Genomic DNA, 16,522 nt, shown 5'->3' with positions numbered 1-16,522 from the left:
TCCTGTTAGTTAGAGGCTAGTCTTATATCAGAGACAAGTCTGAACTGTCTCTATTAAACTCTTTCACTGTAGCTCACACATACACACATGGTCATGATGTCATTCAAGATCACTCACTCAAACTGGGGCAAACTCTTTAGCAGCTGGCCATTAAAGAGTCACTGATTCAATCTAGCAGCATCCGAAACACCAGCTGAGAGAGAGAGAGAGAGATCTACATAACACATCTCAGACTGTAGGCACTGCCATGGGATACGTTTTGACTACAGGGATCAGGATAAGAAGCAGTCGAGGAATCTGATCTTGGAGCAGTATGCATTCTTTGGGAACACCGGATCAGATTAAACTTGCAGTCTGGGTTTGCGTGTGCTTTATTTCTCTGGAGAACATATGTTTAAGAGCCTGAGTGATTGTGAGGTTAGGATTGTCAGCCAAACATGCTGCCTGGTGTCTATCAGCTCGCATTGACATATATTATAAGAGTCTGCACAGTGCACTGCACTGACCTGAGTGAGCGGGGGGTTGTGGGTAATAGAAAATTTTCGCCTAAGACTCCTTATAAGGATTGCATTGGTCATTCTGTATTTATGGGGTCAGTAATGTTCCTATTTTGGTTGCATGAAAAGTCTCCATTCCAAATATTACTAGGTTATGTGAATGCGGTAATTGCTGAAATATAGTCAAGTTTGAATTCCTGCAATCTTTAGTTTGCCTATCTGTTTTTTTTCTTCTGTTAATGAAACAGAAACATGTTTCAAATGTAATGAACTTGGTTTTTGATGTTGCACTAATAGTAACTATATTCTAAAACAGAGCCTGGCATATTTGCTGCATCGCAGTACGTAGTCATTCTTGAAACTTTTTCAGTATAAACAATCAGGATCAAAAATGAAACCTTCGCTTCCATTTATAAACCACGGTGAGGTGGCTTCCTGTGTAAAAAAGACATTATAAAACTGTTCAATCTGTCCACCTCAGTACACAAACCACACCGATGTTTGGTCTGTGGTAGGCTAAACATGCTAAGTGCCTGCTGAGAGAATAATGGTCATTAAAACAGTCAACTGCTTTCTGGAGCATTTCTTTAGCATTCGAGTCTCTGTGTGAATGTGTATGTGCTCAAAAACACTTTTATGCCTAATGAAGAGGGTACAACATCTGTTCCTGAGGCCTAGTAAACTTTTCCTCTCTCTGTAAGTCAACCTTCCTCAGCCTCATTTACCCTTTCCTCTGGTCAACCTAAAATGGGAGAACAGCTAAAGGATGCTATTGAAGGGAAGTCAACCTGAATGTTGCCATTATTGTTGCCAGTAAGAGGCTTGGATTTGTTGTAGAAGGATATATGGCACTTTCCATGAATAGAGTACAAAAAAAGATCTGAAATTCTTTACTTTTTGTATGGGAAAAGAGATGCTGAACTTTCAGAAAAAAATTGATTGTCATCCCCAGTAGGTATTTAAAAATAAATAAATTAATATTATATGAATATTAAATATCAGCAATACTAGCAATAAACATTAAACACATAAACAACTAATTCCGTGAGAATGTGTAACAGGGTTGCAAGGATAAGGGGTGAAATATTACTCTAAATTAATATTAACTCAATAGATTTCAAAATGCACAAAAACAGTAGGTTATATACAATAGTTTTCACAACAAAAACAACAACAAACATGGGATTTGTGCTTCTAATGCTCATTCTACAGCTAAAAAAAGCAATGTGCAATGTAAAGTGCCTGACCAAAGCGGTGAATGTGATTTCACCAAGTATCCGTTCTTGGATCAACATCTTTGTTGATCCTGGAATAACATTCCAATCAATCAATCAGATCTGAGAGACACATTTATAGTTTATGTCAAGTTTAGGCTTACAACAAGAGTTAAGGCTTCTGCACCATTCTTATTCACCAATCATTTCCTTCTGATTGTTATGGGTATAGGGTTAGATTTAGGGGTAGGGATAGGGTTAGTACTACATTTTTGGACAGGAATGCTGTTCCAGGAACATCAAAATATGTTGATCCAGGAACATGTCTTACTGGGCAAAATTATGGTGACTTAAAAGCAGTGTTGTGTCGATTCCTCTTACCGGTGGATCAATCTTTATAAGGGCGATGTCTGCTTTTTCATCAACATCTTTGATCTTAGCATCATAAGAGACTCCGTTTTTAAGCTCCACCTTCACACGGTTTTTATTGGCTACCACGTGGGCGTTTGTCACAATGAGGCCATCATCAGACACCACAAACCCTGACCCGCTTGCCACTGCCATCTCACGCTTTGAGTACACCATCCTAAAAAAAGAGGCAAAGGGCATGAAAGAGAAAGAGAGATGGAAATGGAGGTAAAGAAAAATACATTTGGTCAAATGTTCCTCTGTCGAACTTACAGACTAATGAAAGCTTATGTGAGAACCTTACTTGCGGTAGAGTTCAATATGAACCACAGCAGGGGCGATCTTCTCTACAACATCTGCAATGAAATTGTACTTGTATCTCAGGCTGTTGGGGTTATCATGGATAGCTGGAAAAAAGAAAAGAAAAAAAAAACAGAAAATGAGATGTAATGAGAATGTTTAATGGAAGAAATGGACAGTAGAGGACAAACATCTAAAAATATCAAATGACATCACTGACACGGAAAGGAATATGAGACTAGTCGTTAACTAAAAAAAGACAAGTGGTGGGATTTTTCTGTGTAAATATATATATGGGACTTCTGTTGCTTACGTAAGTCAGCATCACACTCACACACACACACACACACACACACACACACACACACACACACACACACACACACACACACACACACACGTGAGGAGCAAGATCTGAGGAGTCTCTTGGAGGACATGTCTGGAAATGTTGACTCTCGTCCTCTGTAATTTCAACATGAAGGGAAAAGAAGTGAGAGATATTCTTTTCCATTTCAACCAAAAGATTTTATTATCAGCACTCAAAAAGCTCATAATAAACATACACAAAGTGTATGAAAATTGCTCTTTTAATTTTCCACATTCTTTCGTTCCATCGCCCTCAGGGTCAGACTGTTTAGCATCACAGACACAAAAGGCACAGACGATAGCAACTGTCATTTGATCAAATCAGTAAGACAGTCGCTGCAATGATGGACTAGTCCTTTTAATTATACAGGATCACAGGGACCCCAAGAAGACCTGGCAATTGGAAAGCATGTAAGTTCAAAAGATAAATGTGTCTGAGGCCAGATAAATTTGTGTTAAGTAAGGGGACATTAAAATTAAAGAGTGGAGTGGTTTATGAACAGTTATGATGTTTGCTCAAGTGTAATTAAAGTCACATCCAGCGTGGCGCTTGTGTGCATTCTGACCTGAGAAATTCAACCTAATTATAGTTTTAACACCAAGTCTTCTCAGTTTTGCTATGACAATGTCAATGACAATGTTCCGGATCACTTTCCTCAAATAAATATATATATGTATAAAAACAACACCATTCAAAAGAGTCTGTAAGCTTTTTAATGATTTTGAAAGAAGTTTGTTATGCTCAACAATGCTGTGTTTATTTGAAAAAAAATTTATTACATTATATTTGTCAGGGGGATATTCTGCTATTTGTAAGTTTTGTTTCATTATGGACTTTTAGTTTGTTCATGGACTTTCCTGTTTCCTTAGTCTTAGTGTCCCACCATTAATCTGTTACTATGGAGACTCATTTAACAATCTATTAAATTTATTTAATAAAAATCCTTATCTGCACTTGAATCCTCGCTTCACTTTTTGACCTGCCGTCACAGAATGAACCAGCCATAATGAGGATTCAGTGGAAGGATTCACACCAGCCACCAGCCTCTCCTATTTCCTGCCCGTGTTATGAACGCATCGTAAAGTTCACCGCCTTGAGTTCCCTTCGTCAGAAGGGCACGAATGTGAGAGACTGCCCTGGAATTCAGCTCCGCTGCAGAGGGGCTGGGGCTGGGTGAGATGGCCCTTAAGGACCTGTTTAACTACACCCTTGAGGAGACCGTCGATGTTTGGACAATGGCAGGGCTGGAGCACTTGACGTTCTGGACGTTCGTTGCTTTTCTGGACCTCCAGTTAGGCAGGCTGCAGCGTTCCCATGGGGTCCCCGAGAAGCCTGCAGCATCCCTAGTGGGTCCCGAAGAGGCTGCAGTGCTCCCAGGGGGTCCCGAAAGGCCTACATCATCCCTAGGGGGTCCCGAAGAAGCTGCAGCGCCCCCAGTGGACCTCGGAGAACCTGCAGCATCCCCAGAGGGTCCCGAAGAGGTTGCTGTGCCCTCAGTAGGTCCCGAGGAGACTGGTGCGGCTCCTGTGGATTCCGGAGAGACAGCAGCATCCACTCGCTCTCGGAGACGGCGGAGGAGGAGGAAGACGTCCTGCCTCCCAAATGACCCGGAGGTCATCCTTAAGGTTGTCGTCAGTTCTGAGATTGTGCCCAGACTCATCCCCCTGCCGGCGCTGCCCCAGTGTCTCACCCTGCCGGCACCACCCCAGTGTCTCGCCCTACCGGCTCCACCCATGCGACCTACCAAGCCAGTGCTTCTTCGCTTCAGTTCTGAGCAGTTCTCCCCTCCTTGTATTTGTGTCTGTCTGGTCTGTAGTGTTCGGTTGTATGTCATGCTCCTGTCTTGTTTTGGTGTCTCTCATTGGGGACGCCAGGTGGCGTCCCCTTTGAGGGGGGGGGTAATGTCAGGGTTCTCTCACCTCTGTTTGGTTTATATCTGGTTTGTTGACAGAGCTCTGACATTCCCGGTTTGTCATTTGGTTTAGTCTGGTTGTTGTGAGCACATGGCTTGTCTTGTATTCCTTGTGCCAGGTGCTCTCTTGTCAATTGTCTGGCCCCTCCCATCTTGGTACCTGATTATTGATTAATTTGCCCCACCTGCCTTGTTCGTTATCATCTTTTGTTTGCTTCCTATTTAGTCTCCCTGTGTTTGCAGTCCTGTGCTGGTTCGTCGTCTGTTTCCCTTGTGTTATGTTCCTGACCGATGCCTGTCTAGTTTTTCTTTTTCCCCCATGGGGAGGTTTTTGTTTGTAGTTTTGTTTTATTTATTTAATAAAAATCCTTATCTGCACTTGAATCCTCGCTTCACTTTTTGACCTGCCGTGACACAATCACACCTGCTTGACATTTATAGTTATTTGTTAACTTGAATATAAATGCTCTCTGTTTTTAGTTCCGTCTTCTGGAAGCTAGTTATTTTAGTCGATAAGGTTTTAAATATGGATATACTTTGGAGCACTTATGATGGATGAATGCACTTTGATGGACTTAAAAACATAAACGGCCATTCACTGCCATTATAAAGCTTGGAAGAGCCAGGACATTTTTTTTTAATATAACTCTGATTGTATTCGTCTGAAAGAAGAATGTCATATACACCTAGGATGGCTTGAGGGTGAGTAAATCATGGGGTAATTTTCATTTTTGGGTGAAATATTCCTTTAAAAATTTTGTGGAAATGAAAAACCTTTTAACATTAAAAACATCTTTACTGTCTGCTTGCTGAATAAATGTTTTAAATTCTTTTTAAAAAACAAAACTTTTGACCTCAAACTTTTACTGTAAATGTACATCATGAAATGTCATCATATTCTGCCAAAAAGAATTTAGGACACTAAATTGTGCTATAGAAGGCCAACTGTATGTACCGGATTGCAAATAAACTCTTCTGTCATTGACTGTCTAAATTTATCTTACATTTACGGAATATCAGTCTGACTGGACTGGAAATTTACTCTGGGAAGTTAAAGGCCAAAGAATTCTTAACAAATCCTTCCTTTTTTTCCTCTTTGAAAGACAGACCTATGATTAGGTCAAACACACTGGCAGAGACAATAGAATCAGACATGCTTGACTCATCTTGGCCCAAGCTCAGGTCCTGAAACCCAAGAGGATCACAAAGATTTAAACAAATCCATAACCTCTTATCTTTGACAGAACAAAAGGACATTTCTGGACATTTTATGAATTATTAGTGTGTATTCTGGCCACAATTCTACTATAACCTTCAAAATGATTTAACCAGTGCTACTATTGATGCATTTATGGTTTAAGACTCTATAACCTTTGCTCACAGTGCTGTAAGACTGAAACATCTGACAGTTAATCACATTACCAACCCTGACAGAACCAAAATCACTGTTGAAATTCACACCTGCATGGTTTTGTGCATTTACTGACTTTTCATCTGATGATACGCTTGAACACACAGTACTGAGCACAAAATTCAAACCATCACAACTAACCATCCTCTTCAGACCAAGAGGAAAAGGAAACAAAAGTTTATTTTATGGCGGCAGAATATCCAGTGTGGTGAGACTGACCATCTCCAGACCATCATTAAACAAGGGACAGCATTCAGTCTAAAATCACATGTTTTGAGAAAAACTCAAAACAAAATAAAACAAAATAAAAAAAAGCTCATGGTCAAGATGGACAAAGTATACCTTTCACATGAAGATGCTTATCACGTTGCCAATATAAAAAGATGAATCAGTAATCCAATAATGCAAAACACCTTATTATAAAATGGAGAGTTCAGAGTTCTGACGAGCTATTTGTTTAAAGTCACCATGAAATCAAAACGGGCAATTCTCATTTTTTATGGAATATGGAGGTATTTATTATAAATTATTTATCCGTGCACATAATTTTTTTTTTCATTTCAATTTATTTGTCCTCATAAACATAATCAAAATAACTATTGCAAACCAATCGCAAACCACAATAATTCAACAATCCAATCAATTCCCGATGAACAGAATCAAGTCCCATCCTACATTTTTTCTTGTTTGAGAAGCGGTTTCACATAGATATGTGTCACAATAGGAAAGAACTGACTATGGCAACTTAATCTCAGCCTCAGACGTCACGCCCACGGACCGTTGGCTGAACGTCTGATGCATATGGCACACTTTTCTGGAAACACTTCAGGAGTTTCGAAGTCGTGATCTGATTGGTTGAATTCTACAGGATGTCAGGGAGACGTGTGTGTCACGTGCTTTAACAGTCCTCCTGGAAACAAATGCCGTGACGCCAAAACCCCTCCTGGAAGAAGAAAGCCGTTGTGTTTACAACTGTGACAATGAGCGCTTACCAGGCTCAACTAAACACTGGATTTTCAAAAGTTTGTGAAGTTTGCGGCTCCATTGTTGCAGTAAACTTGCATAACATTCTTGAATGAATAATTTATTAGATGCACGCCTGTCTGTTATTTTAGGGACATTGACATTATATTGTCACACCCCTTAACATGAACAAAAACGAACTGTGATTGGTTGCGTTACATGTCAGTCAAACGTCCTCTTGGCCGGTCCTTAGCCAAGAAAAGCTGCGATAGAGTCCAGACCTTCTGCCGTCAGTCTGAAGGTCTGGCTACCCGAGACTAATGGCAACTTCCATTTCATGCAAACATAAACATAGTGCAATTAGGCTAATGAACTATATTACATGGCAGAACAATATTGTTTGTCCTTATTTTTGTCAATAATAAATGTAACTATTTATGTTTATATTTATTTAACATTTATTTTAAAAAGCCACATGCTTACACACCTTACCTGTGGTACAATCATTGTAATGCACAACCTGGCTAATTTCTTTAGTAAAATATCAGTAAAGTTACAGTTTTACAAACTATATTGGGCTGGTATCCAAACCTGCCAAGAATTTGCTAAGCTCTGACCTAAATACATCAAAGTCTACGTTTAGTCTTCAGAAATATGAGGCCTTTGTGTTTTTACTGAACCGCTGCCAGATTACAGCATATGGTCTGAGTGAATGAAATTACATTTGTCCTAGAGATCCTGGTGTCTCTCCAGAGGGGTAGAGACATACAAACTCAAGAAAGCAGGTTACACAATCAATAGCACCACTTTTCAGCTTGTTTTCAGAATAAGTCATCTTGAAATTTAGCATACATAAAACTCTTCATATTCCATACTTAAAAAGAAATAGCAAGACATTTGGACACGGATTAAATGCCATCTAAGAGTGTTCAGTGAAAAGTTTGACTTTATTGATAATGTTCCAATAGCTTTATCTGAATTTGGAAGACTCTAAGAGCATAATTATTTAACCCATATGTTCAAAGAGTTTGCATTCAATATATCAAGAGAGTATTGCAACACAATTTGTGTTCACAATGGACTGTGTAAACAGTATGGTTAAAAAGTTTGTGGTCATAATTTTTTTTTAATAACTTCATTATTTTATTCAGCAAAATACTTTTATTCATTAAAATGATTAAAAGTGACAGTAAAGTAATTCATTACGTTATAAATGATATCTATTTCTATTTTCTATTCATGAAAAAAATCTATTCATCACTGTTTTCATTAAAATATTAATATGTGTTCAACATTGATAACAATAATAAATGGTTCTTGAAGACCAAATCAGCATATTAGACTGATTTCCGAAGGATCATGTGACACTAAAGACTGGAGTAATGATGCTGAAAATTCAGCTTTGCATCACATGAATAAATTACATTTTAAAATATATTAATATAATATATAATTATTTAATATAATCATTGAAAACAGTTATTTTTTAAATTTGACATTTCACAATATTACTGTTTTTACTGTATTTTTGATCAAATAAATGCCTTGGTGATCTAAGAGACTTCTTTCAAAAACATAAAAAATCTTACCAACCCAAACTTTTGAATGGTAGTTTAGAAATTTTTCTATTCTATAAACAAAATGTAAAATATCAGGCAGAACATTTCAACATTTCCTTATTTTTTCCCATTAATTTCCCATCATTACTATTGGTCACCCTTTACATCTGTCTGTGGGTTTTGCAAATATTTAACCAATGAAATGTATTATAAAGAGCTTGTGGCTAAACTTCGTAACTACATTGGATCCTCAAACTGTCAGTCAAACTTAATAACTTCACCCGCCTCAATCATGAATGAAGTCTCTGCTTATTTGCATTGGGTAAAAAGAACTGGTTGTTTGAATACGTACAGCGTTTTCTTTATTCAAGCAACTCTCTCTGTATATAAAGGCTAATATTTTTTGTATTGAGGAGCAGAGAAGTCTAGCAAGTCTAGCGTTTTGAGTCATTGTCAATACTGTCTTAAATAGCCTGTGCGTAGCACTTTATCTTTTATAACATAAGATTTTGGGCAAATTTAAGACTGAGCGGCCACATAGCTACAATAAACTAGATAACCTGTAAGTTGATGAAAACGTAATGCGATGCACTTACTGCCTTGGAACATCCATTTCAATGGCGGATAAAACATGTACTATGTCCAACATTCACTGGTCAAAAATAATTAAACAAAGTGTTAAATTATTTTAAAAATACAGTATTTTTTTCATGTCCTAAAAAAGTAGCGGTTTTGGGCATTTGAGGTTTCCGCTCAACAGCAACAATATGGGCCGGTATTGGGGGGCCCAAAAAATTATTTTGGGCCCTACGTCACAACATGAGGTAAATCCGGTGTTCTGCCGATTTGTCCTACCTTGTCAGATTTTGCTACCTCCCATTAAATCAGTAAGTACCACAATTCGACAACGAAAAATGTTACCTATCAGATTGTGCTACCAGCATCATATTCATGTGGTTTGAGGCTTTATGAACATCCATACCTACCTCAACCCTAAACCTTTTTAAATATTGATGTATGCATGCGCAGTAAGCCCTGGTAGGATAATCTAACTAACAGATAGGATGAAATGTCAGGACACCGGCCCTGATTCTATTCTATTCTACTCTATTCTATTCTCTGAAACAGCTTCTGCTCTGTTCAGGGAGAGCTCACTCATGGCTAGAACAATGCTAACAAAACTCAATAGAACTGGTTAGGGATTGAAACCTTGTGAACATGAACAGGTCATGCCTGTGGCTCTAAATTTTAGTTATGGTGTCCAGTTACAGTTGTGTAAGCTCTGTCTGAGGCCTCTCTGCGGGGTTTGTGAAGGCTTCAGACTCGAGAAGTGTGTTTATTTGAGTTCAGTCGAGGCCTATGCAGGTGAGCAGAGAGAAGGAAACGAGTCCTTATTGTGGGAAAGTCCTACTGGCCTATTACACTACAGACGCACAGAGATTATAGGAGAGGTGGCTGTTGGAGAAAGATGGCTGGAGAAAATGTATTTGCAGGAGATGGCAGGATTTTAAGGAAAAGGAGAAGCTCTAAGCTCCAGGGCAGTGAGAAAGACATCACTTAATATGACGAATCATGAAACATTAATAATGAGTCCCTTCTTGTTCATAACAGAATTTATTCACACTTACATGCCTGTCTGTTCTTGTTCTCAGATTATGCTAATTCCTAGACTGAACATCCACACGTAGACGTTTTTGTGTTAGTATCAGTAAAAAGAGTTCAAGCACTTGACTGCACTCATAAACAAACATGCCTTTTATAACATGCTAATTGAAGAGAGTTAAACAAAGACCGCTTCTGCACAAACAGAGCGCACATACATAAATACAAAGAACAAAACCTTACTCAGAATTTAAACAATACACATTAGTGGAACAATGAGGCAAATAAAGGATGAGATCTTTTACCTCAACATGCATACCGTCACTGCTGTTTAGAGTTTTGGAGAAAAGGTCATCAGTAAAGGGTTTGAGAGACTGTGATTCATTAGCATTTTGCAGTTAGCAGGAGGATGTGAGGAAAAGAGTCCAAAAATATACATAGGAATGGGTGAACATAAATCAGACTGGTGGAGACAGTGACAGTGGAATATAAAACAGTAGAGACTGATGTAAATTAAGTCAAATTCCCATTACTATAAGCTTTATTTTCTTAATGAAATGAAATTTTATTTTGATTTTACAGTGAAATGTGATTTGAGAAAGAGAAAGAGAAAGAGAAAGTCAGAGACTGGAGAAATATGTGCCTCATCAGCATTTGTAAGGCTACTGAACAAATCTGCAGAAGTCTGGACAGGACAAACCTCTGAGTGCCAATGGAAACCACCGAACAAACACACACAACATATAAAAACCGATAAAAGCACTTTAATCACTGCACAGACATACTACAGAGAGCAATTAAAAGCCTGATATGCTGAGTGTGTGTATCCTGAGAGAATTTTAATGCTCTGGTTATACATAAAGAACTGTGATTCTTGAATCTTCATACACACAAATAAACTGGCGTGAGCAAGAACATGTAAAACACACATATAAAATTGCCAGCAGAAAACAAACAACGCACAAGACACAACATACAAAACACTCTGGGAAACAAGCCTGAAATCCTTAAATCCTTAATGAAAACCATGCAAAAGAAGAACAGAGAACACTGACATAAACTTAAACACACACACACACACACTGCCCTAGTCTTTCCAGCTCAGGGCCCGTATAGAGATTTCATAGCTGATCCCAAAGATCCAGAATTAATTAACTACTCACAAAAACACACATTTACAAACTTACTCTTACACTAACTCCTTTTTCTCACTCCTTATATAAAATGTTCCAAAACCGAATGATCTGACTACAAAACTTAATTATGCTATGTTTTAAGATGCCTAATTTCAGACAAAGTCTAAAGCAGCATATATCCTTCGCAGTGAGGTAGGTGAGGTCATTTGTTAAATACATTGCGGCAAACAAATAAACTAAGAAGAAAAAGCATGAGAAATGTCAATTAAACATTCTATTCAATTCACATTAGACTAGATCAAAAAAATTTAAATGTACTATTTTAGCCAATATATGTGCATTTTAATGATTATTAAGTACTGCAGTGTTCATGAGTCGAGTTGCTGCCTCTGCAGAGCGTTTCAAATCATTTCAGAACTGTGTTTTGGAACAGTGCTAATATAATAGCTCAAGGTGCAACGTGAGTCAAGAAAGCATTTGGTGGCGTAGCTCCCATTCCCCTCCTTGGGTTAACCGTGTGCAGGTCATTTCCTTCAATCACAATTATTAAAAACCCAAAACAGGCTAAAACATCTAGTCTTGCAGGAGGGTCTAGATGACTTTCTTTCTGCTTCAGTAAAAATATGTTTCCTGTTGAATGCATAAGACTCACAATATGACCTAAATCTGCAGCCAGCGAAGGAAAAGTGTGCAGAGATGCAGGCAGGCCTTCAGTCCAGATGCAAATGACATCATGAGCTCTGCAGCACAGTGTGTTTTCTTTAGGTGAGGCCAGGACTTGGAAGCCACAGACCTCTCACAGCTTGGCACTTTGCTTAGAGCCTTTATTAGTCCAATATGCAGAGACAAGACACGTCAATGGTTACGCCAAACATATCCTTAAAATTTCAGCTTCTAAAGAGTGCTGATACTCAACAGCTGACGCAAGGAGTGTTTGTGAGCCAAAAAGTGCGTGAGGATTCACTATCACAAATCCACTATCCGGACCAAGGCAACTATCCACTTTCAGCCACAATTTAAGTTTCAGTGTGTGCCAAAATGAATACATTGAGGCTCTTTCAGTAGGAATAATGAAGAAGCAAGGAAAAAGATAAAGAGAGACCACATTTCAACTTAAAACAATAGGAACTTTTTCATAAAAGAGCTATCTCATAAAAGCAGACCCCTTACAACCTGCTCAAATTCAACTCTAAAAACCTGTCTAACACAGATATGCACAAACACAAAGTGAGATGTGAGGGGCTTAATTTTAAGAGGTGTAACTGTATCCTGACAGCACACACACACATACTGTATGCAAAAAAGAGCACCCAAGCTGCTCTGGTTTTTCTCCATTCACAATGGTCTTAATGGATCAGACTGTGTTTGTGTATGAGCAAGTGCTATGACCAAATTGCACATGATGGTGCAAATGCATTAAAATGACTAATTGCAACTGAGTGCAGAGACTTAAAGGAGAACTCCGGTCAATTTTAACATTGAGCTCATTTTTTTGTAAATTTGGAGTGCTGTCATTACAGAGAACAACGACAAAAATCGGTGTTGCCTACACCGTGTTATCCTCTTTTTAAAATTTGCACCCTGTTGACTTCAATGGGGCAAGTTTTAAACCTGCTTTTAGCCTCTTAACATCCTTGATGTGCCATTACAAGTGCACAGGTCATGTGAGTGATTCCTTCAGAGTGAACGCGGGTCAATCTGACTGCAGATGTGAAAGATATGAATAAAAATGATATTTATTTAGCCAGCGCTCATACCTATTTGCATCCTGTTTTCGGCTGAAGTCCATAGTAATCGATTGTCGAGTTCACGCGCATTGGTTTAGTACCTATGATCATGCGCGTGAACTCGACAATCGATTACTATGGACTTCGACCGAAAACAGGATGTAAATACAGGTATGTGCGCTGGCTGAATAAACATCATTTTTATTCATATCTTTCACATCTACTGCAGTCAGATTGACCCGCGTTCACTCCGAAGGAATCACTCACATGACCTGTGCACTTGTAATGACACATCAAGGATGTTAAGAGGCTAAAAGCAGGTTTAAAACTTGCCCCATTGAAGTCAACAGGGTGCACATTTTAAAAAGAGGATAACACGGTGTAGGCAACACCGATTTTTGTCGTTGTTCTCTGTATTGACAGCACTCCAAATGTACAAAAAAATGAGCTCAATGTTAAAATTGACCGGAGTTCTCCTTTAAGCAACACATACGATGCATGGCTTGGGCTGTTCTATCATTGATCACTTTACACTCAGTTTAACAATTAGCCCAATAAACCCATGCATGACTCAAACACATACAGTAGCCTAATTTGTTTGTTCATCAACAGAAACATGACATTACCATTTTAAAGTCTGTCTGCCGTAAAATTGCATGAAAAGAAAGCAACATCCTCAACCAAGAGGGTTTACAAAGGAACAAGATCATAAAAATGGGGTGCATAGTTTTGCAGACGATGATGAATATACCATCCAGCAAAGATCTGCATCTGCTGCCAGCATCTGGACAATCTATCTTTGTCTAAGTCAAATTAACTACATATTAAGGTGGACATTGCTCATTTAAATGATGTACCTATGTAAAGAGTTTAAACAAACAGTTAGTTTTGGTGATGTACTCACCCGCATCACACCCTCCCCGCTGTATGAAGAGCACCGGCGGCTGCTGCAGGCTCTGCGCTCGGTTACTGACCCGCTTCAGTTCGCAGATGTTCTGATAGGAGACTCCATCACTGCCGCACACCGGGTCGCTACTTTTACACACGCAGATGCCGTGTTTCCCTCTCCTCCTGACGGTAGCGGAGAAGCCCACTCCTCCGGTAACGGAGCACTCCAAACTCTCTCCACACACCGGGTCCCCCAGCTTACCCACCCCGCCGCACGCCTCTCCCTCTCCGGATGCGCACACCAGGCAGCAGTTACAGTGATCCATCACCTGCCCTGTTGGACAGTTCTTCGGCATTGACGGACACATGGACTTATCACAGTGACTCGGACATCCGCCGACCACATAGGATTTACTGAGGCGCGCATCGGCTTGCAACGTTGTAACCAAGACGCAGATGCAGAACAAAGTTACCCAAATCATATTTGTCAACGTTAAATAAATGAGGAATGTAAATTGAGAATTATGCGGCTTTAAATGTCTCCTTCTAAAACCAACAGAGCTGCCTCCTGGCGGGAATAATCTTTGGACCGAGCTGTGTAAATTTGGTGCGCCGCGGGAGCGAGCACAATGCGCGTCTCTTGAGTTTCTGCTGGCGCAGCGTTTATAAAAGCGCTCTGGATTCCACGCGCACACTTCACCACAATGACAACAAGCGCTGCGATTGGTCTGGATGTGGGAAAACTCTCAGACTGATCTCTCAGATTCAGATCTTGAAATTGTAGTTAAACCCTAGGCTACCTCTAACAAAAACGTACAGTAGCCTATGTTAACATTATAATTGGATATTTTTGGATGTTTCTGTAATTGTTGTAATTGCATTTTTGACTAGCCTTCTGTGATGTCTAATAAGCCTACTAATTAGCCACAGTTTAGTACGATTACCATGTTAAATGTTTTAAACAAATGAGACGTTTTATGGTGCAATAACATGCACTCAGCCGGGGAATGCTGTAACAGTTTCAATAGGCTACCTGTAAGTTAACTATTACTATTATAGAACAGTGATATTAATATTAGCTAGAATCAGAGGTGGACAGTAACAAAGTAGGCTACATTTACTTGAGTACTGTACTTAAGTACACTTTTTGAGTATCTGTACTTTACTTGAGTAGCCTATTATTTTTTCTGGAAACTTTTTACTTTAACATCACTATATTTGAAAGACAAATATTGTACTTTTTACTCCACTACATAAACGTGTACTTCTTTTGTTGGGGTGGTAGAAGTGTTAAAAAAAAGGGGGGAGATGATTATGGCTGTTGTTCAGTTGTTAAATTTCTATAGGTTTTATATCATTCTAAAAGCTCTTAATTCCACAGATACTACTAACTGGTAGGTGTATTCTAGGTTGCTTCAGAGGCATAATGTACTGTAAGTATTACATACAACAATGCAACAATAATAAAACAATGCATTGCCATTTACTTTTTACTTTTGATAGTTAAGTACTTTTAAAAACTAATACTTCTGTACTTTTACTTAAGTAAAAATCGGTCTTAACAACTTTTACTTGTAATGGAGTATTATTTGACCACTCAAGTAAGGAAGTTGTGTACTTTGTCCAACTCAGGCTAGTATTAGCTTCTTATGATGCTGTTATTTGTGTCAAAGGAGACAACTGATTCAACATTTAAAGTGTCACTATATTTAAACGTGTATAAAAACCCACAGGAAGACAAATAAACTATTACCAGCACATACACACAGCAAGAATGAGTCTAGGCCTCTTTCTATGTATTTCCATTGTTATGGAAAACTGTCACATTTATGAATCTGATGGTAAACAGACCCGACGATCCAAATAGCAAATTAATTGAACCCATAATTAAACCATGCAGCAAACAGAGTCACTTAATTGTGGCCGTGCTGAGCTTCAGCTTCCTGCCATAATTTACAGGCGCTTGAATTAAGCCTGATGAACATTTTTGTGGTAACACATGGACTGCAGCGTTCACGGATGAGAGTGAGTCCAGGAATTTTACAGGCCTATGTGTCTCATAGAGCTTGTTCGCACACAAACTACATGTCTGAGATGTTAGTGGTAGGTCTATATATTTATGATGCTGCATGCAAAAAAATTAATTAAAAAAATAAAAATAATTAGACTAAATACTGACTCTAAATTATTTGACTGACCAGACTGTTGGACTGTTTTAGTGCTAGCGTTTTTATGAGGGGTGAGGCCTGAGGACTAGGGCTGGGTTGTTATTGTGGTTAAATGGAACTGAGAAACTCAAAGTGGGTGATTTTATGGTATCTTCATTAACAAAACCTTTTAAGTTTGACAGGTCTGACTAATGGTTTAGTTATCCTTTCAATTTCAATGACAAAAACAAAATGTTAGGTCAGCGCTATACTAGCTTGAACTAACTAGAAGAAACTTGAAACATCTGTTGATTCACTTAACAGTAGTTTTATAGTAACTGTTATGCATGAGCCTCTAAAATAATTACAACATAAAGTGCTTAAACCATCC

At 38.7% G+C, this 16,522-nt stretch overlaps 1 protein-coding gene across 1 annotated transcript in view; it reads right to left on the bottom strand.

Moving 5' to 3' along the window:
- htra1a (HtrA serine peptidase 1a) overlaps window positions 1-14,650 on the bottom strand; it is a 28,003-nt gene extending 13,353 nt beyond the window's left edge. The window contains exons 1-3 of the mRNA XM_079854242.1: window positions 14,001-14,650; window positions 2,424-2,526; window positions 2,093-2,297 (exon numbers count right to left, since the gene is read on the bottom strand). Coding sequence (XP_079710368.1) covers window positions 2,093-2,297; window positions 2,424-2,526; window positions 14,001-14,466 — 774 coding nt within the window. The 5' untranslated portion in view covers window positions 14,467-14,650. The remainder of the gene's footprint in view (window positions 1-2,092; window positions 2,298-2,423; window positions 2,527-14,000) is intronic.
- Between the last annotated feature and the right edge of the window lie 1,872 nt (window positions 14,651-16,522).

The sequence above is a fragment of the Squalius cephalus genome, assembly GCF_949319135.1.
Source record: "Squalius cephalus genome assembly, chromosome: 20".
Lineage (NCBI taxonomy): Eukaryota > Metazoa > Chordata > Actinopteri > Cypriniformes > Leuciscidae > Squalius > Squalius cephalus.
The sequence above is the reverse complement of the archived record's forward strand: the minus strand, read 5'-3'. Positions and strand labels throughout refer to the sequence as shown.